This window comes from Natator depressus, chromosome 2, assembly GCF_965152275.1.
Source record: "Natator depressus isolate rNatDep1 chromosome 2, rNatDep2.hap1, whole genome shotgun sequence".
Classification (NCBI taxonomy): domain Eukaryota; kingdom Metazoa; phylum Chordata; order Testudines; family Cheloniidae; genus Natator; species Natator depressus.
Genome location: NC_134235.1, coordinates 9841051 through 9868907, shown reverse-complemented (window position 1 = coordinate 9868907; position 27857 = coordinate 9841051). Strand labels below are relative to the sequence as shown.

Here is a 27857-nt window from a genome sequence, read left to right as displayed (position 1 = left end):
TGCATAATACCTTGACTCTCCTCTACATTCCCGGTATCTCACATATGTATAGCATTGAACCGCTACATTACATTGAGCAAGCTTGAATTCATATCTACCTGATATCAATTCCGGTCTCATCATGTCATAACCCTCAACACTCCCTCCTCCAATTTCTATGGATTTTACACCCTCATCATGGTAATCATGTTTGTAAGTGAGGAGGGGTGGACTGAAGCCAGTCAATACCACTCCTTATTATTTGCCTGAAGGGGTCACTGTTAAATAAGGATAGTTATCTTTTCGCGCTTCAGTGCAAAACACACCACAATCAGTAGGTCAATCAGACTGTGTCCAAATTCATAGCATACTCAAAGGAAAACATTCTTTTGAGTGCTCTAAGTGGAATGTTCTCAACTGAACACACCACTGATTTCCAAACCTTTCTGTATCTCTGATTTAAATACAGTGAAAGTTAATACATAGGTTAACACAAAGCACAACAGTAAAAGCTGCCAGATGTGTGGTGATTATTCCTGTGTGTTTTCTCGAGGCAGGAGGGGATGGGTGTCTGGGTGCTATAACTTAGTCAAATGAATTTACTTCAGACAAAAGTAAAATGATGCAGTACAAAATAAATGAACTAAATATCAAAACAAAAACAGATATGCTACGCTTTCTGGTATCGAGATACTACAGAAATTGTTGCATTACAACAGCTTTTAAATGATAGATAAAAGTGCTGAAGGATTTATTTAGCCAAGTAAATATTCTGCTTAAAAAAAGCGTTACAGATGTGAAATACCTAAATTATTATTATTTTTTTTTAAGATGTCACCACCAATATTTTAGATTCCTTAAATGTGTGCCTCAATGGGTATCAAAAGCCAGCAAGTCCAGAGTTAAGGTCAGTCGTGGCTCTGTTTCACACCATTGTGCTTTCTCCCCATCGCACAGCATGAGTTAATGCTTGAGTAACAGCTTTTACTTTGAATTTTCTGCCTTTTCTTAGTTTGGCTCAAAGATTAGACTTTTCATTCATCTTTGTCTAAAGTCCCATTCACAACAAGCTGTGCCTCACTCCATAGCCTTTAAGACAATCATTGAGACAAGAAAACAGAAGCAGACTTACATTAGAGCCCTTGTCTGTAAGGTAACTGATTCCTTCTTCTGGGCCAATTGCCAGCTCCACTGAAATAATCCAGCTTGACTTTTTATGTAGAAGGAGGTGGAGACGGTGACATTTAAAGGGAAAAAGAACAAAATTGTGGACAAAGGCTCTCCAGCATCATTCATTACACTCTTCAGTGAACAATCTTTACAAACTTGTAAACTCTTCAAAACAAATCAAACAGATTAATATATAACTTTATTCCTTTCAACGGCTTTCAGAAGTTAAGCACCAATGTATATTAAATACAATAAATTTTTATATCTACTGACATCTAACTACCACACTTATTCCAAACTCTCATGCGTCTGAGATACTCATTTAGAGAGATATGTATGTAATCAATATCTTTTGTGGTTAATGAAAACTTAAAAAGAGAATCCTTTTAATCAAAACGTGTACTATGCACAGGCAATTAATTGCAGATCTAAACAATGTCAATTATACCCATTATTCCATAATGGGATCTGAAGACTACTGTGCTCCCTATACTTACACCCAGAGCACATTTGAAGCATTCTTTGTCAAATCTGTATACTGGAGACAGGATCTCAAAGAATTTCAGAATACTTTCTTCTCTATTGAGGATGGCAAACTGTCGAAACGTTTGTTGAATCAGTTTTCTTAGTGTTTTGGCCTGTGTAATGAAATATTTAAAGATCACTTAGTGTCTGTGCATCTAAAGCTGTGCCAGTGATGGTGAATATTAAACACATCTATTATTCAGTATCAGTTACTCAAATTACCACTGAAACATAAAAGATGTGATTCTTAATCAGAAAAGGATGTAGCCAAACATTAATAATGCACTATTCTATCTTCCAATTTTACTGCACACAACAAAATCCCTCCATATTTACTGATAGATGCTTTCTGTGTAAAATCAAGCTAACAATTTTAATTAAAAACATAAGAATGGTATTACTGGGTCACATCAGTTGTCCATCTAGCCCAGTATTCTGTTTTCCAACAGTGGCAGGTGCCAGATGCTTCAGAGGGAATGAACAGAACAGGGCAATTACTGAGTGATTCATCCTGTCATCCAGTCCCAGTTTCTGGCAGTCAGAGGTTTAGGGACACCCAGAGCATGGGGTTGCATCCCTGACCATTTTCGTTAATAGCCACTGATGGACCTCCCCTCCATGAACTTATCTAATTCTCGTTTGAATGCAGTTATACTTTTGGCCTTCACAACATCCTGTGGCAATGAGTTCCACAGGTTGACTCTGCATTGTGTCAAGAAGTACTTTCCTGTGTTTGCTTTAAACCTGGGTTGACCTCTGGTTCTTGTGTTATGCAATGGGGTAAATAACAGTTCCTTATTCACTTTCTCCACACCATTCATGGTTTTATAGATCTCTTATCATATCCCCCCTCAGTCATCTCTTTTCTAAACAAAACAGGACAAGACAATATGATTATTATCCTCTGCATGAACTAATTTTTCTAAGTTCCTTGTTTACCGCTACTTTCTGAACCTCTTACCAGTGTAAAAAATATCAGCAACCTATGCTTTCAATAAATTATGAAAAATTCTACTAAAACACTTTGTCTTCTAATTTGTACTTGCTCTTTATTTGTGCATATACTCTAGGCTAGGCACCTAACTGATCACCGGTGCACACAATTTGCATATAGCCCTTTTGCAGTTCACACATATCAGAAACACACGGTCAGTTTTGAAAATTTGTCCCAAAATCTTTTGCAACCTCCTACTGATAAGTAAATATATATTTTTCAAAATAAAGTCCTCTCCACAGATCCTCTTTTATTCAGACACAATGTTAAAGCTGTTATTTTCAGCAATCTCTTGATTGCGTTCTCGTTTCTTATAAAGGAACACTGCCTGTGAGTCAAACAAACATCACAGCACCCACCTCTATTTGTGCTCTATTTCTATTTCTTGTGAGAAGAGTTTTCAGTTCAACCGTATAATTAGAGTGGGTATATCCTGAACTAATGCTCTTTCTTGTACTCTCTCCATTAGGCCACAGGATGAAGATACCACAACCACTCTTCTTGAAGGATTTAACTGACGAACTGTGAGTGTACACATGAATCTATTTGCTTTGTAACGGATACTGTTGGATAGTCTATACGATCAAGTACTAAAAAAGCCCTGAATACAATTATTATTTTTATGGCAAAGTTTGACTAATTTGTACACAGAGAATTCTGTCCCCTTCTTATAAGTGCTGATCGAGCATGTGAGTAATCCCATTGAAATCAATGGGACTTACGTGCATGAGTAAAATTAAACGTGTCCTTGTGTGGTGATTCATTGGTTCAAGGCCATATATCCTTCAACTTCGGGGTTATTGAAGTCTGAGAAGATGTACAATTTAGTGAAAATAAATGAATTTTATACCATTTTACTAAAAGTCTCCCCTGCTAAAAATGAACAATGCACAAGTTGCAAAGGTCATCCTTCTGCCCAAACAGATAACGTCACTTCCAGTAGACACAGGAACCTGATTATGTATCCTTGAGACTTGAAATGTGTGTTTTGGTGAGTAAATGTTCAGGACTTGTGTAGGCGTCACTTTTTTATCATTAACTGTAGATACGCACTTTCATAAAAAAGTACTCATAGGATGAACTAAATATATATACCTATATTCATATATAAAGATACACACATCTGCACAAAATATTAAGCACAGTACCAATACCTGGCTGCATAGAGAGGAAATCCCTGGACTTTTTGCCTCCGTGTGTTATGATAAAGAGCAACAAACTCAGAAGCAACATCCCCAATATGCTCAACCAATCCCATAATCAGTAACCCCTTGGCAGTGGATCAAATGAAGGGACCTTATGCCATGATCTGGCCAACTGGCCAGGGGAACAATTCCAAAACCAAGGACCCCCTAAAGAAAATGCTCTGCCCTCAGAATTTATCTGGACACCGTTAGTACTAGTTTCTCCCCACCTGCTGGGAGGATACATATGGAAAGATGGTTTCTCAGACAGGCCGGAAACAGACCTCACAGAGCTTTATAGAGTAATACCAAGACAATTAATTGTTTTTGGAATCTTTTAAAACAAAAGTCAATGTAGCACAAGTAGCATGGAATTTACTACTTTAGGACAGTACTTGCTACTTTAGGGTATTAAGAAAAGAGAGCAGGCTTTTCAACAGTTCAGTGTAGGCCTAATTCTTCTATCTTTGAAGTCAACAGGAGATATACCCACCCATAAGATACAGTATCCATAAATTAAGTAAGCCCTAGCCATTAGAGCAAGAAACATATACTGTGTGTGGGTGCTTTAGAGCCAGCTTGATTATTGTCTCTCTCAGTTGTTGGCATCAATGTCAAAATGTCAACAATATCTATATTTTGCCTCTATATTTTTTTCCACACAGATAGTAGATTTTAATCTAAAATAACCGTATGTTATTAGATACAACAACTACTTAATGTTAAAAAGTAGTTTCCTTTAATGCCAGCTAATTTTTATGAACTGGCAACAGGAACTGTGCAAGCGATACTACCAAATCCATTTTTCTGTTATGTCAAAGTTAAGATGAACAGGAATTACCAATGGCTCCCTCTTGGGATACCCCATTGTACTAACTACTACATCTGCCTTAAAAGCACTTCACTCTTCTACTTGACCAAGGAATAGGGCAAGACATTGCAGACAAAAACAGAACTTCCTCTTTTGCTCTACTCCCTAGAAAATCTGGCTAACACTTTATGACAGGGCATGGACCCTACACAGGCTCTGAAGGGGTTAATGTGGGCCTGTGAGGCTAATTAACATAACTGGCAGCACCTGTGAGAGCAACAGGCTTCACTTATGATGGAGCCCAGCTGGGGAGGGCCTGGGTGGAGATTATAAAGTCAGGAAGTTTGTAGCTGAAAGAGGCTTAAATAATGAGAATTAAATGAAATATAAAAAAAAAGTAAGGTAGTTGTACAAAGGGCTATAAAAAGGGCAAAAAGAGAAACCTGGAGGACAGAATGCGGGACAGTAAAAGATAACAAGACAGCAGATGTATATAAGCAAATTAGGAAAATGAATGGAATAAAGAGTTAGAGACATATAATAAATACCAAACCTTGAAGAGTAATAAGCTCAAACAAAGAAAAAGCAGAAATTCTGGCCAATATGTTTCAAAAAGTTCAGTAATGATGAGGATTAGAGGATATAAATTAGGGAAAGGAAAAATATTCATTAAGGATAATTATGAGATGAAGAAGAGGGGGAAGGAGGATGTGGATAGTATTTTAAATTAAAACATTAGCATGAGGGAATTCCAAAAAGCAATAAAAAGGAACAAAAGCATCGCACCAGGGAAGGACCAAATAAGCTTTGAAATGCTTAAACACCTAAGTGAAGGAAACTTGAGGATGATACATCATAATATCATAACAAAATTATATAACAACATATGCCAAAAAAGTGAAATACCTAAGGACTGGAAATATTCAATTACTGTCCCAGTGAGAAAGCCAAGTAAGTGGCACTCAAGACCCGTGGCATCCAGACCAACTGCCCTCACAACATGTTTAGGTAAAACCATAGAAAGAATGGTAATGGAGAGATAACGAACACACCTAGAAAGAAATGGGTTCATAGATGGAACGCAAAATGGGTTCAGAAGAGGTAGGAGTGCTATTAACCATATTGTAAGGATAGACACAGAAGCACAAAAAAGCATGAGAACTAAAGAATTCATGATAGTAACCTTCCTGGACACAGACAAAACCTACGATGCATTATCGTAAGAGGGACAACTTTATAAAATGGTCTTCATGGGTAGTATAAGAAAAATGGACAGATGGGTAAGGGACTTCTTAAGCAAAAGAACTACACAAGTCCGAATAGGAAAAGCTTTTTCCAACATACATTCAACTGTGAATGGAATGCCACAGGGAAGTGTAATTAGCTCAACCCTCTTGAAAAATGACCTCTGTAAAGAGATGAGTTCAGGAACAGGGATCACATCATTTGCTTAAGACTGTGCCATATGAATCAAAAGCAGAACCCTTGAAAGCATCACCAAAAGAATCAATGATGCACTTAAGAGAAGTGCAGACTAGGTAACAAGTGGGGCTTCAAATTCTCCTTAGACAAAACTAAGGGAATGATCTTCACAGGGAAAGTCCAAAAAGATGTAAAGTTATACCTATATGACCAACAGATAAATATAGTGAAAAATTATAAATTCTTGGGCGTGATATTTGATAACAAGCTCACTTGGAGGGATCATATTGAAAATATTAAAGGTAAGTGCAAAGTTAGAATTAACTTTCTTAAAAGTATCTCTGGAACGTTCTGGGGAACAGATAAGAAAACAGTGTTAGTGCATCCGGAATGCTAATTAGACCAATTATTGAATACGGAGTCAGGCCCTTGGATCAGCACCGAACACAAATCTGAGAAAACCATACTATATCCAAACACAGGCAATGCGTACTGCGGGTGGAGCCTTTATTACTATGCCTCTGTGTGTACTACAGATAGGCATTTCAGCAGCTGCTATCACTCCTAGAATGAAGCTCCTGGATTTAATGTTTTGGGTCAAAACACTAGGTAATAGTGAAGATGACAACATGCAGCTAATATATAATGATTGCTGAGAATTAAGTGGAGGCTGGATAGGGCCAAAAAAAAAAAATCATCACAATTCTCCATGTAAGTAGGGTACAGAAGGGGATAAAGGATCTCAGTGAAAAGAAAGGATTGAAAAGACCGAAATCTATAGCCATGGAAAAACCACTGAAAAACCATCCCTCCTGAGACAGACATGGAATTATGTAAATAAATAAAAAAAGAAGAAGACTGAAAAATATACAAGATATAGCAAATCAATATATTAGTGATAAGTGGGGACACTATTGCCAAATATAGACAGACGGCTCCAAACAGGAAGGAACAAGAAGAGTAGGAACAGTTTCCTGTGTGCCCTCCCTCAGATTCAAGAAAGCTGTAAGGCTAACTAACTTTGTATCCATCTTTACAGCTGAGCTAACAGAGATTATGCTAGCACTCAACTGGACTTTAGATGTGTGGCCAGCTGCCATGGCAATCCTGTCATAGAATCATAGAATATCAGGGTTGGAAGGGACGTCAGGAGGTCATCTAGTCCAACCCCCTGCTCAAAGCAGGACCAATCCCCAACTAAATCATCCCAGCCAGAGCTTTGTCAAACCTGATCTTAAAAACTTCAAAGGAAGTAGATTCCACCACCACCCCAGCTAACGCATTCCAGTGCTTCACCACCCTCCTAGTGAAAAAGTTTTTCCTAATATCCAACCTAAACCTCCCCCACTGCAACTTGAGATCATTACTCCTCCTTCTGTCATCTGCTACCACTGAGAACAGTCTAGATCCATCCTCTTTGGAACCCCCTTTCAGGTAGTTGAAAGCAGCTAACAAATCTCCCCTCATTCTTCTTTTCCGCAGACTAAACAATCCCAGTTCCCTCAGCCTCTCCTCATAACTCATGTGTTCCAGTCCCCTAATCATTTTTGCTGCCCTCCGCTGGACGCTTTCCAAATTTTTTCACATCCTTCTTGTAGTGTGCGGCCCAAAACTGGACACAGTACTCCAGATGAGGCCTCACCAATGTCGAACAGAGGGGAACGATCACGTCCCTCGATCTGCTGGCAATGCCCCTACTTATACAGCCCAAAATGCCATTGGCCTTCTTGGCAACAAGGGCATACTATTAACTCATATCCAGCTTCTCGTCCACTGTAACCCCTAGGTCCTTTTCTGCAGAAGCGTCTGACTCCTTAACAGGGCTGCAGGCAATTTACATTGGTAAGTCTGAAAGCAGAAATGATATTCTATATTGAAAAGTTATGTTAACAACCAAACTGGCACTACTGGTTATAACCATAGTAAAATCTCAGCATACATGGGGATAGAAGGCAACAAACTGGCAGAAAATACTATTAATCATGAACGCGATGACCTAGGAATCCCTTTAAGCAAAATGGAATTTGAACACCTAATCAAAAATGAGCTAAGGGAGGAACAGGAAGAACTATGGGCAAACGAAACAAAAAGGGGAAAAATTCCGAGAAGTATGTCCAACAGCTGAGAACGCTGATACAATGCAAGGCCCTGAGAGGAAGAGTGAAGTGCCTCTAGTTAGAATTCTAACAGGGCAGTGTGGATTAAACAGTAATTTATTTATAATTAACAGCATAAAGATGGATTATCCATAACCTATAAATCCAGAAAATGCAAGATTATATCCTTTGTGATTGTAAAGATTGTACCAGTGAATGGAGGCGTTTATACAGAAAACTCAGGGGTCTTAAGGTAACAAAATTTTCCTTGCAACATCTATCAAGAATACAAGGAAAATGGGGCCCAATAAAAAAAAAGCTATTCTACAGTTCTTTAAGAAAACCAGGAAAGGTGGAAGAATCTGAGTCATGAAAAAGATATAAAGTACAGTGCATGGCAGTCAGGAAACAAGTCTGTTACGCCAAAAAAACAAAGAAGAAAGGGGCTGCAGGAAGGGAGTCTGCAGTGATTCTCTGGGAACAGAGAGGTAGTGAGGAGGAAACTGGGTGGCAGGGGCATGGAGCAGGAGGCGGCAGAATAACCCCTCGGATCCTAGCCCTGAAAGAAGAGTCAACCCAGACAAGTTGTGGGAAGAGAGACCACCGCAGCGACAGAGCAACCATTGGTGGGGGCAGCATACAGGGAAGACAGCCTCTATGCCATACCTGGACACAAAGAGGCGATCCTGGGGTGGGTGAACCCCTTTATATACTCCTTAGATCAATAAGTCTTTACAGAACATTTAGAATTATTCAAGATATTTAGAAAAGGGAGGATTACTCTGCGGGCAGAGGGCATCAAGATAGTAATACACAAATAAAGAGAACAATTAGTTTGGGGCACTTTGCTTCTAGCCCATTCCAACGACTACTGAGTTCTATTTCTTTCACTGACTTTGGTTAGCAAATGAATCAAGCTTTAAGAGAGCTCGAAAGGCTCAAGCAGTGTCAAGAACTATAGTTTCTATTGGGAAGAAGTGGAGTCACATAGGAAGTGTGAATGCAGGAAGAACGGTAAGAGCAAACTGGAACAAGCAGCATCAGCTCAGCATCCTGTCAAGATAAGTCAATGAATTGTATTTTCAGTAATATTTTATGTTTAATGGGTTACTCGTTAAAGAGGCTTTGCCGATTTTTTATTTTGTAAACTGCTCTTTGTCTGGCTCAGTCTGATAGCACTCTTTACCAATCACCATGCAGGCCATTATAACAGAGAATGGATAACCTGTTGTCTAAAGAAGAGGACTGAGGGTCAGACCTAGGTATTATCCCCAGTGTTGTCATAGACTCCATGTATAACTTTGGGCCTCAGCTTCCTCACCTCTAAAATGGGGATAATTTCCTCCCTCACAGGATAAGGGGAGAAAGGGATGTTAGGCTTAACTCAACATCTATTAAAAGGTAGAAGGAGGATATTATGGAAATTTTAAAAAGTATTAAATTAAAAAAACCCTAGGTTAAATGGTCCTATGTGTCTTAAATTACCTGATTATCAGAGGATATTTTCTTGCTACTCAGTGCAAGCTGCATTCAGCAATACCAACTTGCCTCCTCTTTATACTGGAAAGCATTATTTGGCTCTTGTAGGTCCACCAATACATCGCTGATACATATTGTTCAATTTCAGGTCAGCAATATAGAATCACAGTGCTGGAAGGGGCCTTAAGAGGTCATCTAGTCTAGTGCCCTGCACTCATGACAGTACTGAGTACTATCTAGACCAGGGGTGGGCAAACTTTTTGGCCCAAGGGACACATCGGGGTTGCGAAACTGTAAGGAGGGCCGGGTAGGGAACACTGTGCCTCCCCAAACAGCCTGGCCCCTGCCCCCTATCCGCCCCTCCCACTTCCTGCACCCTGAGAGCTCCCCTCAAAACCCTTACCCATCCAACCCCCCCTGCTCCTTGTTCCCTGACCACCCCCTCCCCCTAACTGCCCCCTGGGACCCCACCCCCACCCCTATCCAACCCCCCCAGCTCCCTGTCCCCTGACCCCTAGCCATACCCCCACCCCGACAGGCCCCCCGGGACTCCCACGCCTATCCAACCCCCCCTGTTCCCCGTCCCCTGACTGCACCCCCAAGAACCTCTGTCCCATCCAACTGCCCCCCACCCAGAACCTCCGCCCCATCCAACAGCCCCTGCTCCCTGACTGCCCCCCAGGACCTCCTGCCCCTTATCCAACCCCACCCCGCTCCCCACCCCCTTACCATGCCACTCAGAGTGGCAGGACTGGCTTATTGGAAAGCCTGGGAAGTAAGCAGGCGCAAGCTGCACGGTGGCGTAGCTGTGGGGGAAGGGCCAGGGGCTAGCCTCCCTGACCAGGAGCTCAAGGGCAGGGCAGGATGGTCCCAGCCTTAGTTTGCCCACCTCTGATCTAGACCATCCCTGATAGGTGTTTGTCTAACCTGCTCTTAAAAATCTCCAATGATTGAGATTCCACAACCTTCATAGGAAATATATACCAGTACTTAACCACCCTGAGTACTTAACCATCCTAATGTGCAACCTAAACTGCCCTTGCTGCAATTTAAGCCCATTGCTTCTTGTCCTATCCTCAGAGATTAAGGAGAACAATTTTTCTCCCTCCTCCTTGTAACAATCTTTTCTGTAAAGGTAAGTGTTCTCTTTAGATGCTTGCTATTCAAGACTAAATAGATCTTATTAGAGAGGATAAATATAAAATATTTCATTATTTTTATTCATATATTATAATGATACACAGGAGAAGTGACACAGATATAGGTCCTTTAGTATTTTCATTATGATTCCTGATTCTGAGTTGTTCACAACAAACTGTCACGATTTGCATTCAGGTGGAATTTGGGATACACATCTTCTACAATTTTAAATAAGTTCAATTCATTTTTGAAGTTCTTCTCCCTGTTCTACTGTATTTTTTTAGACAAACTAAAATGAGAATTAAGCCCTTTCAGCATTCTCTTCTTTTTCATAATGGGTAAGAGATATTAACTGAAAATAGTATATTGTACACATGAAAATACACCTTTCAACACCATATGAGTTGCCCTCCATTGCCATACTACAATTTAGTCTCTAAATGTATGCATATAAACTACTGAATACGAACAGTATACATAGTCATCCCATTCATTTCAAGACTCCTATAAAACAATGTTGAGGATTGTAAATTACTTAGTGACAATTGTCTTATCCTCCCTCCAATACCAGCATTAGAGCAAATCATGCAGCATTCCACTGACTTCACTGAGAGTGAGACTTGAGTAAAAACTGAGGGCTCAGTCCAGCTTCACTGAAGTCAATGGGAATCTTTTCTTTGATTGCAATGGGAGTTGGACAGTGCCTTCAGCAAGGACTACAGAATTTGGTTTATCAGGAGTACATGCTTTTGGTGACTTCTTAATCATGTCTCTTCCTCTTTTCCTCTCTCCAAATTTCCCCTTCTGCTTCAGAAGTTACATTCTAAGCAACATCACAACAGAGAGATTACTTTGGGAGCAGTCTCTAGCACTACTACATTGGGTAAGGAAGACAGAAGTGTAACCCTATTAGCTAAATATTAAATCTCTAAGGTCATGTGAATCGCCTCTGTGATGAGCTCAAACTTCATCAGTTCATATATGTGCTATTTAACTACATTGCATTACATAGGGTGACCATTTTTAAAGGGACAGTCCGGGATTTAAGCTCTCCTGCAGGTTTCCCGACTTTTTCTTAGAAACAGACAAATTGTCCCATATTTTCTGTCTCCCCCCGCATCAGTACTGGCGGGTCCTGCTGCTGACTGGAACCCAGCTCACCAGCTGCCCGCCCACCAGCGGTAAGTGGAGGTTCAGTGGCCAACGATTGGGGTGGGTGTGCAAGGCTGGTGGTGGGGCGAAGATGCAGCGCATGGGGCCAGCCGCTTCCTCTGCTGGTCCGCCAGTGCAGCCCCCTCTGCGTGCCGGCTTTTCAGCCAGCAGGGCCCTGCCCCATTTCTGGCTGGCACTGGCTGTGCGCTGCAGCAGCCAATGAATGCAGGCAGGTGCCAGGTGGCGGATGGTTACATGTTGCTTCTGCTGTCACCCATTGGCCCTTTATGTTCTCCCCTTCTCACTGTCCTCTCCCTGCTTTGCCCCCCCGACCCACTGGTCCTCCATATTCCCCTCCCCCCCCCGCCCCCAGCGGAGCGCGTCCCATTCCCAGCGCTGTGCGGAGAACCAGCCCCTGGTCAGAGCTCTCAGTTCACCAACAGCCTGGCTGGCAGCCTCTTTCCTTCCCCCATTGCCTCTGACTGGGCTGGTGCCCCCGGAAAGCCCAAGACTCTCCATCCTGTGGCGCTTGCCAGGAGGAGCTGAGCCCTGCATGTGCCAAAGCCCTCCACAGCACTGGCATGGAGAATCCTCTCCTCCCAACAGCTAAGTGGCGGGGGGGAGAGGAGGGGCTGTTCCATCCCCTAGGCACCCTCCCATGTGAAGTCACCCCTCTGGCTGGGTTCGCTGAAGTCCCTGCAATCAGGTTCCCTGGGCTTTGGTGCACAATGCATCCTTAGGGCTTAACTCCTTCCTGCCCATGCTGTAGCCGGAGGCGGCTGGGTTATGTCCATGGCCTGCAACAGTCTGGAGGAGTTAGCTGCCTTTCGACACTGTGTGGCCAGGAAAGGACAAGTAGGAGGCGGGGAGAGAGAGAAGAGATGACTGTGCAAAGACACGGGCCAGGTCATCTCTTCCCCACCTCTTCCTCCCCTGTGGCTGGAAGCAGCTCCCATCCCTTCCCTCCCGCACAGTGCCAAAATGATGCTGCTGGCCACATTCTGGCATGAACCCTGGCAGAAATCGGGGGGGGGACATGTGACCCTGTGTGCCCCCCCACGAGTTGCCTCAGGGAGATGTGGTGCCAGGTACCAGGGGAGGCGGATCCATCCTGGGGAGCCAGCCAAGCATGGAGGGTGGAGAGCCCTGGGAAGGGAGGGACATGTCGGTCAGTCATCCTCCTCCTCCCCACCCCGTCGTGTGAGAGAGGTGTATGGGAGTGTCTGGGGGGAGGGGGGGGAGGGAGGTAGGGTTGTGTTTGTCACCCTCCCCCTGTGAACCCTAAAGCCTTAAAAATAAGAGGGTAAATAAAAAGAATCCAACTAGCAGCATTTCTTTTTAACAGGGGCTCGGCCAAATTAACTTGATGTTAATTTGATGTTTGCACTGCATTGTTCTGATCAATTGCCGTTGAACTCACTTGAATACGAGTAAGTTTACTAGGTGTCCCATATTCAGCGTAGGGAAATATGGTCGCCCTAGCATTACATGCTACCAATGTGCGAGAACACCAGTGATTAATACTTTTCTCATCGAGAGAAAAATGTTTCCATAGCAGCCCAGTTACTACTATAAAAGCAAAATCATGACCCAATTTTCAGTCTCTGAAGCAGACTAATGGAATCCAAAGCCATTTTCATTTTCTCCAATATTTGAAAAATATGCTGTTCATGGATTTGAGGCTCATGATCAAGGGAAAGTATAATTACCTTTACAGAATCCAGCAAACTCTTCGGAAAAAATCTCTTTAAGCCAACATCTTTCCTGAAATAAACAAACACACATATACTGTTGATAAGAAATCTTATGAGATACCATGGTGATGGGGGTCTTTAGAAATGCATGCAAATATACTAGAGAGACAAGGTGGTTGAGGTAATTAATATCTTTTATTGGACCAATTTCTGCTGGTGAGAAAGACAAGCATTCAAGCTTTTACACAACTCTTCTTCAGTTCACATCATCATATGGTTACAATAATACTGCATGCAAATATAATCCTCAGTAACGTTCAATTTTAGAATGCAAATTCAGTGTCATTAAAACGTTAACATTAGCCACTCCATAGCAATTGCTGTACTGTAAAATATTCTATTTTTAAATATAGAAAGATACCATCTTTATAATAGGCCCCTGGGATGGAGAGTGTATTGCGTTTAATGGTGTCCGCATGCAATCACAGAGAAGTGCTGCAAATGAATTGCTTGCAGTACATATTTTATTGTTTCAAGAAACACTAAAAACACACTCACTGCACAGTATACTGAGAAAGGATGGGCATGAAAACTGGAACACCCAATCATACTTTTGCACCTGCAACAGTCCTCTGATTTGTAGAATTTACCATAAATGAGGAGTTCGAAGGACCACTAAGTCTGTTACCAGACTGGATTTCTCCCTCTTATGGGCATCCAAATAAATCTGTATTGCTATGTTACTTCTAGCATTATAATTATTATAATTAAGTTCCTGGCATGGATTTCCACTATAATTTTTTTTCTTAAACTTAAAACTTTAGGATTAAAATATCTTCTTGGTTGAAACAAGATGTACCCAGTGTAAGCCTGACATGTTATCTATATCCCCAAAAACCTTTTTGACTTTGATTTAAGATTGCAAGTCTACATATGCCACCAACACAAATTGTAAAAAAGCAATGAAATATGCACTGAATCATTCAACACTCAAGTGACAAGTTGCCCTCCTCAATCTCAACTACTTCCTTCCACCATACATAGCTACATTTCTAAGTGTCAGTGTTGGTACACAGGTGCAATTGCAAAACCATGTGATATATTTATCATGCACCCTTGACCACCTCACCTATCCTCTGCCCTCTAATTATTTTCATAGAATTTATTTTAATGTCCCAATCCCCTAGGCATCATACAGCCACTAGTTTTTTTTTCTTAACTAGTCTACATCTCTGAAAAATGTGACCATCCCACACTAATGCTAACAAAATGTTACCATCACACCCATACACTCCATATTTCAGACACACACGCACACCCTAGAAGTACAGACAGAAAGGATTAAAAAACCCAAACATAAATGGTGGACTGTGATGGGGCAAGGCCAGATGACTACAGGAAAGTAGTGAGAAACAGGTATGTTAGCCCCAGGGTAAACAAATCCCTGTTAACATGGTAACCAAATGGCAGTTGCTCCAGGTTAATCAAGACACCTGGGGCCAATTAAGATCTTTCTAGAAAGCAGTGGAGACAGCTAGGTTGATTGGGACACCTGAAGCCAATCAAGGGCTTGCTGGAACTAGTTAAAAGCCTCCCAGTTAGTGGCACATGTCAGGAGCTGTAGGAGGAAGCCGCGTTGCTGGAGAAACTGGGCAGGACAAATCCTATCAGGCACAAGGAAGGAGGCCCTGAAGTAAGGGTGAAGTAGATGTTGAGGAAGTGGGGGCTGCTGTGGGGAAGTGGCCCAGGGAATTGTACTTGTCCTGTTTCAAAAAGTCAGCTACCAATAGCTGCTACTATTAGGGTCCCTGGGCTGGAGCCTGGAATAGAGTGTGGGCCCAGGCTCCCCCCCCACCACACTCTTCCCAATTAATCACAGAGACTGTGAGACAACAGAGACTGTGTGAGGGAGGGTTGCTTCTTCCCACCTCCCTTGCTGGCTTATGATGAAAATGGCTCAGTAGGCTGTGATCCTTGCCTCTAGAGAGAGAAGGGCTACGTGGAAGGTCACAGTGAGCCTCTGAGGCTAGCGTAATCTGCCTGGAAGTGCGGGACCCACTGAGACAAGGCCGGAGATTTGTCACATGGACCCAATCTAAAAAGTTAGGATCCAGGTTCAGAATATCCCAACCTCTGGGTGTTGATCTGGAATTTTAGTTTGGCTCAATGTCTAATTTGGATGACTATATAGTATTCAAAATAGTGCTTAGCCTGGCTTATAAATATACCCTCAACTTTGAATTCTGTTGCTTTTATGGAGTAGTTGGCTGCCCCTATTTTCTCCCTAGCAGCCAATTTCTAGAGCAGATAAGACTGAAAGGGAAGAGCTGGAGAATTTCCAGAGGTGTGTCAGAGCACGAAGATACCATCATGCTGGTGCATCTGAGCAGCATCTACCAGGCTGTGTCAAACGCCACAATCTGCACGAACATAAGAAAACAAGGTTCAAAACTGGAAAAAAAATCTGTATTGAAAAAGGATTTCTGCCCTAATCTTCTCAAGGGGTCATACAAACTATACTAAAAATAAAATAATAATAATAAAAAAAAATTAAATTTGAGTGAGTCTGTGAACTCTTCATAGAAGGGACCATTACCTCTTCAATGAACATTAAGGAAAGCCTTCCATACTGACATATTCTGAACGGAAGGAGAAGATAGTAATGTACCTCAAACATCTACATCAGGTATGGCCAAACTTACTGACCCTCTGAGCTGCATATGACAATCTTCAGATTTTCAAGAGTGGGGCCACCTGCCAGGCCTCGGGGCTTCTGCCCTGCAGAGAGGTGGGGAGCCTCAGGGCTTCTGACCTGCAAGGACAGGATGGGCTTGGGGCTCCTGCCCCTTGGGGCACACCTGCCAGGGCACGAGACTTCAGCCCTGCTTCTGCTGAAGTCCTCAGTCCCGGAAGGTGCTTCCCACAGGGCTGAAGCCCCAAGACCCCTCTCCCTGCTGGGCAGAAGCTCCTAGCCCCACCACCCCACCGCAGGGCAGAAACCCCGAGCTCCCCCAAACAGTCTGGTAGGTGGAGAATGGTGGGGGTTCCGAGAGCCGTACTTTAACTGTTGGCCACCCCAATATTAAGATACCAGGATTGTCACGGTGTGTGTCATCCTGAAGCCTAGAATGTCTGTTGAGTCAGAGTGAAGCAAAGGAAGCAGTTACAAACATGGATGAAAGCTTTTTTCGTTAGAATAGCACCAGGTTCAATCATCACTGGGACTGCTGGTCTGCTACAATCCCATTTTTAAATTCTAAGCCATTTTGACTTTACAAATTACACCTGTGCAGTATATGGCTACAGTAAAGCATGTATCTATGCCATAACAAGACTCCTAGACCTCAGATATCAGAGGTAACTCAATCACCACCTTACTCTGCAGCTAATTTGCATGCAAGTTTCATTTGTTGTCTGAGGGAGATTGCACCGATCTCCAGCCTACATCAGAAAATTGCTGTTAGTCAACCTGTGAAGTATATACAACCAGCTGCCTTCCAATGGGCTAAGAGGGAAACAACATACACGGAACTGTAAGTCTTACTTATGGAATAAAAATAAAAAATGATCTTTTGAAGCACTTTCTCTGGGCACTCAGGATGTTATACAATAATTTCATAAAAGGCATTTAAAAACATTATAAATTGAAAGTAGCAGAATACTCATTCACAGCAGTGAACCCTGGAGTCTGTGCAATGACACTAAGCTGGAAAAGATTATAAAATTTCATAAACATTAAGTACTTTGATGTATTTCATCTCAAATGCAAATTATGTGCAGTTTTATCATTCTATGTAGAATTAGATAAACCTGACACACCATTACAGTCTAAATAATATGCAAAGACATTTTGACAAGGAATACATTAATTAACATTAAACATTTTAGCGAGAAGAAGAATTCTGCAAAAATTAAGTTCTCTAAATTAATGCAGCGTTGCCACCATCTTAACACTATTACAGCACATGGTTCCCACATTCTGCTACAATAATTTGTTTCTAAACTGAATCACATAACAGCTTTTGGTTACAGATCTGAGTTTGCCGCAAACGCCACACAAATCACCACGCAGAATTTAACAAATAGCAACTCTTAGTCACATTTGCTAATACAACATATCCTATTTTTAGAATTAGATTGTAAATCAAATTTTCTTAATTTAGCAGAATTTAACATAAAAGTATACAGAGTTCCAGCAGCGGTCTGTGACTGCAATATGCAACACTTTTATAAACGAGAACAAATAAGCATTATAAATTGAAATGTACCCACAGCCGTAACATAAAATACCACATGCAAACTCCAGAAGGCTGCATTTCATGGCTGTGGAGGAGAGAGATCAACCCACAATACCAGACTAAAACCTCACAGCCTTACTCCCATTGGCAGTTAGGAACAATTAATAGCTGTTACTGGTTTATATTAGGGCTGTCAAGCGATTAAAAAAAAATTAATTGCGATTAATCATGCAATTAAAAAAATTAATCATGACTAATAGCATGATTAATCGCACGGTTAAACAATAATAGAATACCATTTATTTTAATATTTTTTGATGTTTTCTACATTTTCAAATACATTGATTTCAATTACAACACAGAATACAAAGTGTACGGTGCTCACTATATATTTAACCATCTGGAAAAAGGGGTAAACAGTGAGGTGGCAAAATTTTCAGATGATACAAAACTACTCAAGATAGTTAAGTCCCAGACAGACTGCGAAGCTTCAGTCTTAGCTACAAAAGGATCTCACAAAACTGGGTGACTGGGCAACAAAATGGCAGAAGAAATTTAATTTCTGATAAATGCAAAGTAATGCCCATTGGAAAATATAATCCTAATCATATATACAATGATGGGATCTAAATTAGCTGCTATTACTCAAGAAAGAGATCTTGGAGTCATTGTGAATAGTTCTCTGAAATCATCCACTCAATGTAAAGCGGCAGTCAAAAAAGCAAAAAGAATGTTAGGAATCATCAAGGAAGGGATAGATAATAAGACAGAAAATATATTGCCTCGATATAAATCCATGGTACACCCACATCTTGAATACTGCGTGCAGATGTGGTTGCCCCATCTCAAAAAAAGATATATTGGAATTGGAAAAGGTACAGAAAAGGCAGAAAAAATCATTAGGGGTATAGAATGGCTTCCGTATGAGGAGAGATTAATAAGACTGGGACTTTTCAAAAGAGGCGACTAAGGGGGGATATGATAGAGGTCTGTAAAATCATGAGTGATATAGAGAAAGTAAATAAGGAAGTGTTCTTTACTCCTTCTCATAATACAAGAACAAGGGAACCCCAAATGAAATTAACAGGTAGCAGGTTTAAAACTAACACAAATAAGTATTTTTTCAAGCAACGCATTGTCAATCTCTTGAACTCCCTGCCAGAGGGTGTTGTGAAGTCCAATACTATGATGGGATTCAAAAGGGAGCTAGTTAGATTCATGGAAGATAGGTCCATCAATGGCTATTAGCCAGGATGGGCAGGAATGGTGTCCCTAACCTCTGTTTGCCAGAAGCTGTGATTGGGTGACAGGGCATGGATCACTTGATGATAACCTGTCTGTTCATTCCCTTTGGGGAACCTGCCACTGTCCACTGTCAGAGGACAGGATCCTGGGCTGGATGGACCTTTGGTCTGACCCAGTATGGCCATTCTTATGATCTTATTTATTTTTGATTACAAATACTTGTGCTGTAAAAAACAAAAGAAATAGTATTTTTCAATTCACCTCATACAAGTACAGCAGTGCAATCTCTTTATCATGGAAGGTGAACTTACAAATGTAGAATAATGTATGAAAAAATAACTGCATTCAAAAATAAAACAATGTACATCTTGAGAGCCTACAAGTCCATACAGTCCTCCTTTTTGTTCAGCCAGTCACTCAGACAAACAAGTTGTTTACATTTGCAGGAGATAATGCTGCCTGCTTCTTGTTTACAATGTCACCTGAAAGTGAGAACAGGCGTTCGCATGGCACTGTTATAGCGGGTGTCGCAAGATCATTATGTGCCAGATGCACTAAAGATTCAGATGTCCCTTCAGGCTTCAACCACCATTCCAGAGGACATGCGTCCATGCTGATGACGGGTTCTGCTTGATAATGATCCAAAGCAGTACAGACCAACGCATGTTCACTTTCATCATCTGAGTCAGATGCCACCAGCAGAAGGCTGATTTTCTTTTTTGGTGGTTCGGGTTCTGTAGTTTCCATATCAGAGCGTTGCTCTTTCAAGACTTCTAAAAGCATGCTCCACACCTCGACCATCTCAGATTTTGGAAGGGAATTCAGTTTCTTAAACCTTGGGTTGAGTGCTATAGCTATTTTTAGAAATCTTACATTGGTACCTTCTTTGCGTTTTGTCAAAGCTGCAGTGGAAGTGTTCTTAAAACGAACAACGTGCTGGGTCATCATCCGAGACTGCTATAATATGAAATACATGGCAGAATTCGGGTAAAACAGAGCAGGAGACACACTAGTCTCCCACAAGGAGTTCAGTCAAAATTTAATTAACGCATTATTTTTGTAACTAGCATCACCAGCATGGAAACATGTCCTCTGGAATGGTGGCCGAAGCACGAAGGGGCATACAAATGTTTAGCATATCTGACACAAAAATACCTTGCAATGCCAGCTACAAAAGTGTCATTGCAACACCTGTTCTCACTTTCAGGTGACACTGTAACTAAGAAGCTGGCAGCATTATCTCCCATAAATGTAAACAAACGTGTCTGTCTTAGTGATTGGCTGAATTAGAAGTAGAACTGAATGAAATTGTAGGCTTTAAAGTTTTACATTGTTTTGTTTTGAGTGCAGTTATGTAACAAAAAAAATCTACATTTGTAAGTTGCACTTTCACGATAAAGAGATTGCATTATGGTACTTGTATGAGATGAATTGAAATATACTATTTCTTTTATTTATCATTTTTACACTGCAAATATTTGTAATAAAAATAATAATATAAAGTGAGCACTGTATACTTTGTATTGTGTTGTAATTTAGATCAATATATTTGAAAATATAGAAAAACATCCAAAAATATTTAATAAATTTCAACTGATATTCTATTGTTTAACAGTGTGATTAAAACTGTGATGAATTGTGATTAATTTTTTAATCGCAATTAATTTTTTTGAGTTAATCGCGTGAGTTAACTGTGATTAATTGACACTCCTAGTTTATATGGTTATGCTAACAGCTTTATATTTACCATAATCCCACTCTACTACCAGTGGGAATGATTTGGATATAAACACTGCATTTTCTTGTCAGTGTAAACTTCATTAGGATTAACTCATCCAATACCAACTGCAGCGAGCTCTCTGGGTTTGCTACCATGGTGCTTATTAGTTGTAGAAAATATATCTTTTTCTTCTGTTAGTTTTGTATTTCTATTTTTTTCCTGAACACTTCAATAAAAAAGTTGATACAAAAAAGAGAAAAGTAATATTAGGACAGCATGAAGGGGGATGTGCTTCTTAAAGTTTTTTTTTAATGCAGTAGGTGCAGATGCTTCTTTCTATCTCGCAGTTTTGCGTCTGTGCAGCTTAATTCCTTCTCCTGGGTGTAGGAAAGTATATTTGTTAGGACCAAGACTCCCTTCATTGCAGTCCCTACTACAGGTCACTCTGAAGTTTGACTCTGTCTGCCTCTTTGGTCTACCTCCCTCCATCTTTGGTTTCATTTGAAAATCTGATCAACAGCGAATTTACATTGAACACACCTGACAATGATAGGCAATAAGCAGCCATATCAGGTGCAGAGGGGTGTTTGTTTATGTTCAGTCAGTCAAAAAAGTCTTCATGTACTACAAGTGCCAGAGTAGCAAAAAACAACTCTGCTTGAAAAGCGATGTTCACTGTTGTGATAAAAAACATTTCCATAGTCCACCTGGAAGGGATGGTCCATGAAGTACAGTTTGAGAATAAAACAACTACTAATCTTTCCGTAACTGTTGTTGTTCAAGATACGTTTCTCATACCCATTCCACATTAGGTGTGCATGTGGTGTGTGCACAGACACCGAGATTTTACCCTCAGTGGAGGCCGTTGGGCCAGCTCTAGCTCCGTCTGGGGCCACGTACTCATGCGCTGGTATACAGGCCCCAGCTGGCCCCTCACCCTCTCAGTTTCCGCTCATCAGCTAACTCCAACAGAGGAATGGCAGGGTGGGTTGTGGAATAGATACGAGCAACACATCTTGAACAACAACAGTTACAGGAAAGATAGTAACTGTTTTTTCTTCTTCGAGTGCGTGCTCACGTCCATTCCAAGTTAGGTGACTCACAAGCAGTACCTGAGGAGGTGGGCTCGGAGTTCATGGATATGTGGATTGTAACACTGCTCTGCCAAACTTGGCATCACCTTTTGCCTGCTGGGTGATGGCACAGTGGGAGGATAAAGTATTGTGACAGGGTCGGGCCAGATGGCTACAGGAGAGTAATAGAAGGCAAATATATTAGCCCCATGTTAAGTAGGTCCCTTTTCCCTGGGTAAGGTAACAGGGAAGGTTCCAGAACAATCAGGAACCTTTGGGAGACAATTAAGACAGACAGGCTGATTAGAACATCTGCAGCCAATCAAGAAGCTGTTAGACTCAATTAAGACAGGCTAATCAGGGCACCTGGGTTTAAAAAGGAGCTCACTTCAGTTTGTGGTGTGCATGTGAGGAGCTGGGAGCAAGAGGCACTAGAAGCTGAGAGTGAGAACGCGGACTGTTGGAGGACTGAGGAGTACAAGCATTATCAAACACAAGGAGGAAGGTCCTATGGTGAGAATACAGGTGTTGGGAGGAGGCCATGGGGAAGTAGCCCAGGGAGTTGTAGCTATCGCACAGCTGTTCCAGGAGGGACTCTAGACAGCTGCATTCCACAGGGCCCTGGGCTGGAACCCAGAGTAGAGGGTGGGCTCAGGTTCCCCCCAAACCTCCCAATTCCTGGTCAGACATAGGAGAAGTCAACCTGGACTGTGGGTTCAGAAAAACGGCCAAGCTGGGGGCTGCCATGAAGCTCCAAGGCGAGCAAATCCACCAATAAGCGCAAGACCCACCAAGGTAGAGGAGTAACTTTGTCACAGTATGTACTCATGACCAGGTCGCTGCCTTGCCAATGTTCTGAATAGGGACCTGGGACAGAAATGGCGCTGATGAAGCCTGAACTCTCGTTGAATGGGCTGTCAAGATGGCAGGAGGTAGGGTGCCCAATTCCTCATAGCACATACGAATTCAGGAAGTGATTCAGGATGAAATTCTCTGGGCTAAAACCGGTAGGGCTTTCATCCTATCTGCTACTGCCACAAAGAGCTGTGTGGATTTATGGAACAGCTTGTTTTTTTCAGTGTAGAAAGCCAGGTCGCATCTAACATCCAGAGTGCGGAGACGCTGCTCCTCTGTTTTCTTGTTCAGTTTTGGGAAGAAAATGGGCAGGAAAATAGCCTGATTACTATGAAACTGCAAGATCACCTTTGGAAGGAACACTAGTTGGGGGTGGAGTCGAACCTTGTCCTTAAAGAATACCATATTATAAGGGTTCTGATGTAAAGGCCCTGATTTCTGAGACCCTCCTGGCCGAGGTAATCACTACCAGGAAGGCGACCATCCAGGAGAGATACGACATAGGGCATGATGCCAGGGGCTCGAAAGAACCCATGAGTCTCGACAGGACTAGGTTTAGGTCCAATGGAGGGACAGGTTCGCAAATTTGAGGGTAAAGCCTCTTTAGACCCAGAAGGAAGCAAATGGACATTTCATGTGAGAAGATTGACCTATCATCCACTAGAGGGTGGAAGGCTGAGATTGCTGCTAGATGCACTTTGATCAACGAAGTGGCTAGGCCGTGTTGTTTCAGATAAAGCAGGTATTCCAGCACGGACTGGAGAGGTGACTGAGTTGGTGAGAAGCCTCGTTGGGAAGACCACACTGAGAAACGCTTCTACTTGGCTAGGTAAGTCGCTCTATTAAATGGTTTTCTATTAGCTAGCAAGACGTGGCAGTCTTGTTCTGAACGGGCCAACTCCATTAGGTTAAACCATGGAGCTTCTACATGGTCAGCTGGAGGGCCTTGAGGTTTGGGTGGAGCAAATGGCTGTCATCTGGCGAGATCAGGTCCACGAGAGGCAGGAGTGGCAGTGGAATTGCTATTGACAGATCCAGTAGTGTGCCAAACCAGTATTGGTTTTGCAGGGGCTATAAGAATCACCTTTACTTTGTCTCACTTACTTTTCAGAAGGACTTTGTGTACCAGAGAAATGGGGGGGAAATACATAGAACAGGAGCTTTGTCCATGGGAGTAGGAAGACATTTGAGAGAGAGCCTGGGCTGTTCCCATGCAGTGAACAGAACTGCTGACATTTCCTGTTCTGCTTGGTTACAAACAAGTCTATATGGGGAAACTTCGACCTCTGTGGGATGGATCTGGTTACCGCTAGGTGAAGGGACCACTTCTGGTGAGAAGAAAAAGACCTGCCAGTGTTCCAGGCTCCCGGAAGGTGGGAAGCTTTGAGGTGAATGGAGTGTTTCAGCCAGAAGTCCCACAGGAGAATGGCCCTTGACACAGGATAGATGAGCGTGCTTCTCCTTGTCTGTAGATTAAACCATGGCTACCATGTTGTCCATGTGCCCTTGTACAACTTTGCCTGTGATCTGGGGTATGACTGGCACGCCTAAGCAGATTGCTATGAGCTTGCTGATGTTTACGTGCAAAGAGAGCTCCTCCTGGGACCACAGGCACTGAGTCCTGACGTGCTTGAGGTGAGCCCCCCCAACTTAGATCGGATGTGTTCAAAATTAGGGATGCTGATGGTTGAGGGGTGAGAAAGGGATCGCACGCATAAATCAAGGGAGGCGAGGACCAGGACAAGAACAGTGAGCACCGAGTTTAAGTGGTGACAGCTTGGTGAGCATACCGAGGCCAGCCAAGCTTGAAAGGGTCTGAAGTGCAGTCTTGCGTGCTGAACCACTAAGTGCAAATGGCCATGTGACCTAAAAGTGTGAGGAAAAAAATGGACTGTGGGTTTTTTTTTTTTTTTTTTTCAGGCTCACCCGTTGTTATGGGGTGAGCCTGGACCTTGGATATTAGAGCCAACATTGCCTGGAAGCAAGCCTCTGGCCCCGGTAGAATTGAGCACTGCACTGATAGATTCTGTCCTCTGGATGGAGATGAGAGTTGAATTTTGCTCATTTATCAATAGGCCCAGGGTACGGAAGGTAGTTTGGACCAGACTGATGCTGGCTTTGATCTGGGCTTGCACTGGCCCTTGATCAGCCAATAGTCGAGATAAAGGTAGACTTGAATGCCTCCTTGCCACCACTACCATCCATTTACTGAAAACCCGGGGGGTTGCCAACAGGCCAAAAGGGGAGGACAGTGAATTGGTAGTGGGTCTGGTTTACAATAAATCTGAGGAATCTTCTTTGGCCCTGGAAGATGGAGATGTGGAAATAGGTATCTTTCAAGTCAAGGGCGGCATGCCAGTCCCCTGTATCCAGGGAGGGAATAATGGAAGCCAGGGAGAGCACGTGGAACGTCAGCTTCTTGAGATAACCATTGAGGTGACGCAGGTCTAGGATGAGTCAAAGACCCCATTTGGCCTTCGGGATTAGGAAATAGCAGGAGTAAAATGCTTTCTCCTTCAAGTTCCGAGGCAACTCCTCTACAGCCCCTACCATCAGGAGGGTTTGCACCTTCTGGACTAGAAGTTGCTCAGAAGAAAGGATCCCTGAAGAGAGATGGGGGTGGGTGGGAGGGAGAGGTGGAAGAAAACTGAAGGACGCAACCTTCCTCCAACATGCTCAGCTCCCAACAGTTGGATTTGATGAGGGACAGTGCTGGGCTGAAGTAGGACTGAAAACAAGAGGGGAGCAGGATCTGGTGGATATAATGCCCTCGGGAACCCCTTCAAAAATTCTGCTTTGGGCCTCCCGGACATTTGTGCATGCCTGGTAGCAAGGCTGAGGTGGAAGGGGGCAGTTGCCTGTGCTTATAACCCCTGCTCTGTTTTTTAAACAGGTCTTGGTGAGATGGTGGAGCAGAGAGACGGATAGGTTGCTGAGGTCTGAAATGCTTCCTTGAAGGTGCCAAGGAGTAGAGGCCCAGGGATCTGAGGGTAGCCCTGGAATCTTTCAGGCCATGGAGTTTTGTATCCGTCTGTTCAGAGACGAGTGAGATTCCCTGAAACAGAAGATCCTGAATGGACTGCTGAACCTCTGGTGGCAGCCAGGAGAGCTTCCCATGACCATAGCTGATGCCATTGTTCTGGCTGCCATGTCAGCTACGTCTAGGGCTGCCTGGCTATGGTCTTTCCTTCCTCTATTAGAGCAGAGAACTCTTGCCTGGATTCCTGGGGCACCGAGTCTTTAAACTTTGCCATGGAGTCCCAAACATTATAGTCATACCTTCCAAATAAAGCCTAGTGGTTGGAGATGTGGAACTGTAACCCGCCAGTTGGCAGGAACATAGTATTTCTTCTCTGTTCTTTTTGAAGTGGGGGGCAGAGAAGATGGGGTCTGCCAGAGGGACCTGACTGGACACATAACGGCCTCATTGAGGCGTAGGGCCACCTTTGCTGGGGCCACCACAGCCAAGATGTTGATCAGGCTGTGTGAGGACTCTAAGATTCAAAATCACCGTTTTCAATAGCTCCTGGTGAGCTCTAAAGTCGTCCTGTGGCGCCGAGCTGCTCGATCCTGACAGAGCTTCGTCTGAGAAGGCGGTGGCAACCTGCACTGGCAGGGGACCTTCCTCCTCTGCATCTGCACTGACCACATCACACAGGCCTAAGTCCTGAGTGTCGGTAGTGGGCTCGGTACCAGAGTCCAGGTCGGATGCCGGATGGTGTGGTGGTGACGCCCTTCTCTCAGACACCACTGAGTACAAACAGCTGGAAGGCAATCCTGGTACTGGGAGAAAATCCCATGGATTCCAAAATGGCCATTGGACCTGCACAGGCCACTGTTCTCTGGGCCAGGTGACCGGGGGGCACCCGCACTGGCATCTGGTGGAATGTATACTGGGTACTCGTAACGGCCCCTGGATTGGGTGCAGGACTCCACCTCCGACTACGAGTGTGCTTGGGGAGACCATGGGGGGGCAGTACCCCGCACTTCTGCCAGCTGGTCCCGAGGTCCAGTGATCAGTGCCAGAGTGGGGAAGTCTTCGCCAACATCAGCAGGGCCAGTTGCCCTCTGGTTGGTACTGGAGAACCTGGTGCCAGACAGGAGCTCGGGGCTATCTGCTCCCTTCTGCTCAATGAACTCACTGGTGCTGGAAGTTGTCCTGCTGGGATTAGGAGTACCAGGAGGATTATCATGTCCCTAGCTGCTGCAAAGGCCTCCGGGATGGATAGCACCGTCATCTCACTGGCACCAAGATGTACCCCTGCTAGTTTTCAATCAAGGTTATTAACCTAAATACTGATGCTTATACTTTCAAGTATGTCCAATAAATGACTTTGGAACATCTTATTGATGGTCATGCTGAAATCTAAACAAACTGCACCCACTGCCTTTCCTTAGGTCTTTCTTGCTCACTTTCTCACAAATCTATCAAATTTGCCTTTCACTCTTCCTGCTGAACCCCCAATAATTCATTTGTAGTCATTAATCTCACCATTTATCTTCCTTTTAAGAAAGTGACACTGTATCAGCCTTCCTCCAGGTCACCCATACAGTCACTTCCTTTATATTAACAACATTTTCAAATATTTTCTCTCTCTTAATATTTCCTACGGCATCTCTCTATTCCTTCCTCTTTGTATGTATCCTAAATGGGATTTCTCCTGATGATCACTGACCTTGAACTAACCCAACTGCCTCTTTGCTCTGCCCTGTTCTTTCCTTCACTTCCAACTTTCCACATGAAATGTTCTATTACTAGGGCTGTCAATTAATCGCAGTTAACTCACACGATTAACTCAAAACAAATTAACTCAATTAAAAACATTAATCGTGAGTAATCGCAGTTTTAATCACACTGTTAAACAGTAACAGAATACCAATTTAAATTTATTATAAATATTTTTGTTTATTTTTCTACATTTTCAAATATAATGATTTCAATTCCAACACAGAATAAAAAGTGTACAGCGCTCATTTTATATGATTTTTCATTACAAATACTTTCACTGTAAAAAACAAACACAAACAGTATTTTTCAATTCATCTCAGACAAGTACTGTAGTGCAATCTCTTTATCATG

At 42.7% G+C, this 27857-nt stretch overlaps 1 protein-coding gene across 13 annotated transcripts in view; it reads right to left on the bottom strand.

The window, feature by feature from the left end:
* The window catches only part of PTK2 (protein tyrosine kinase 2), a 375599-nt gene that overhangs the window by 133416 nt on the left and 214326 nt on the right, over positions 1 to 27857 (bottom strand). For all 13 annotated transcript variants that reach the window (XM_074943797.1, XM_074943800.1, XM_074943801.1 and 10 more), the window contains 3 exons: positions 13662 to 13716; positions 1647 to 1787; positions 1112 to 1189 (listed from right to left, as the gene is read on the bottom strand). In XM_074943797.1, coding sequence (XP_074799898.1) covers positions 1112 to 1189; positions 1647 to 1787; positions 13662 to 13716 — 274 coding nt within the window. The remainder of the gene's footprint in view (positions 1 to 1111; positions 1190 to 1646; positions 1788 to 13661; positions 13717 to 27857) is intronic.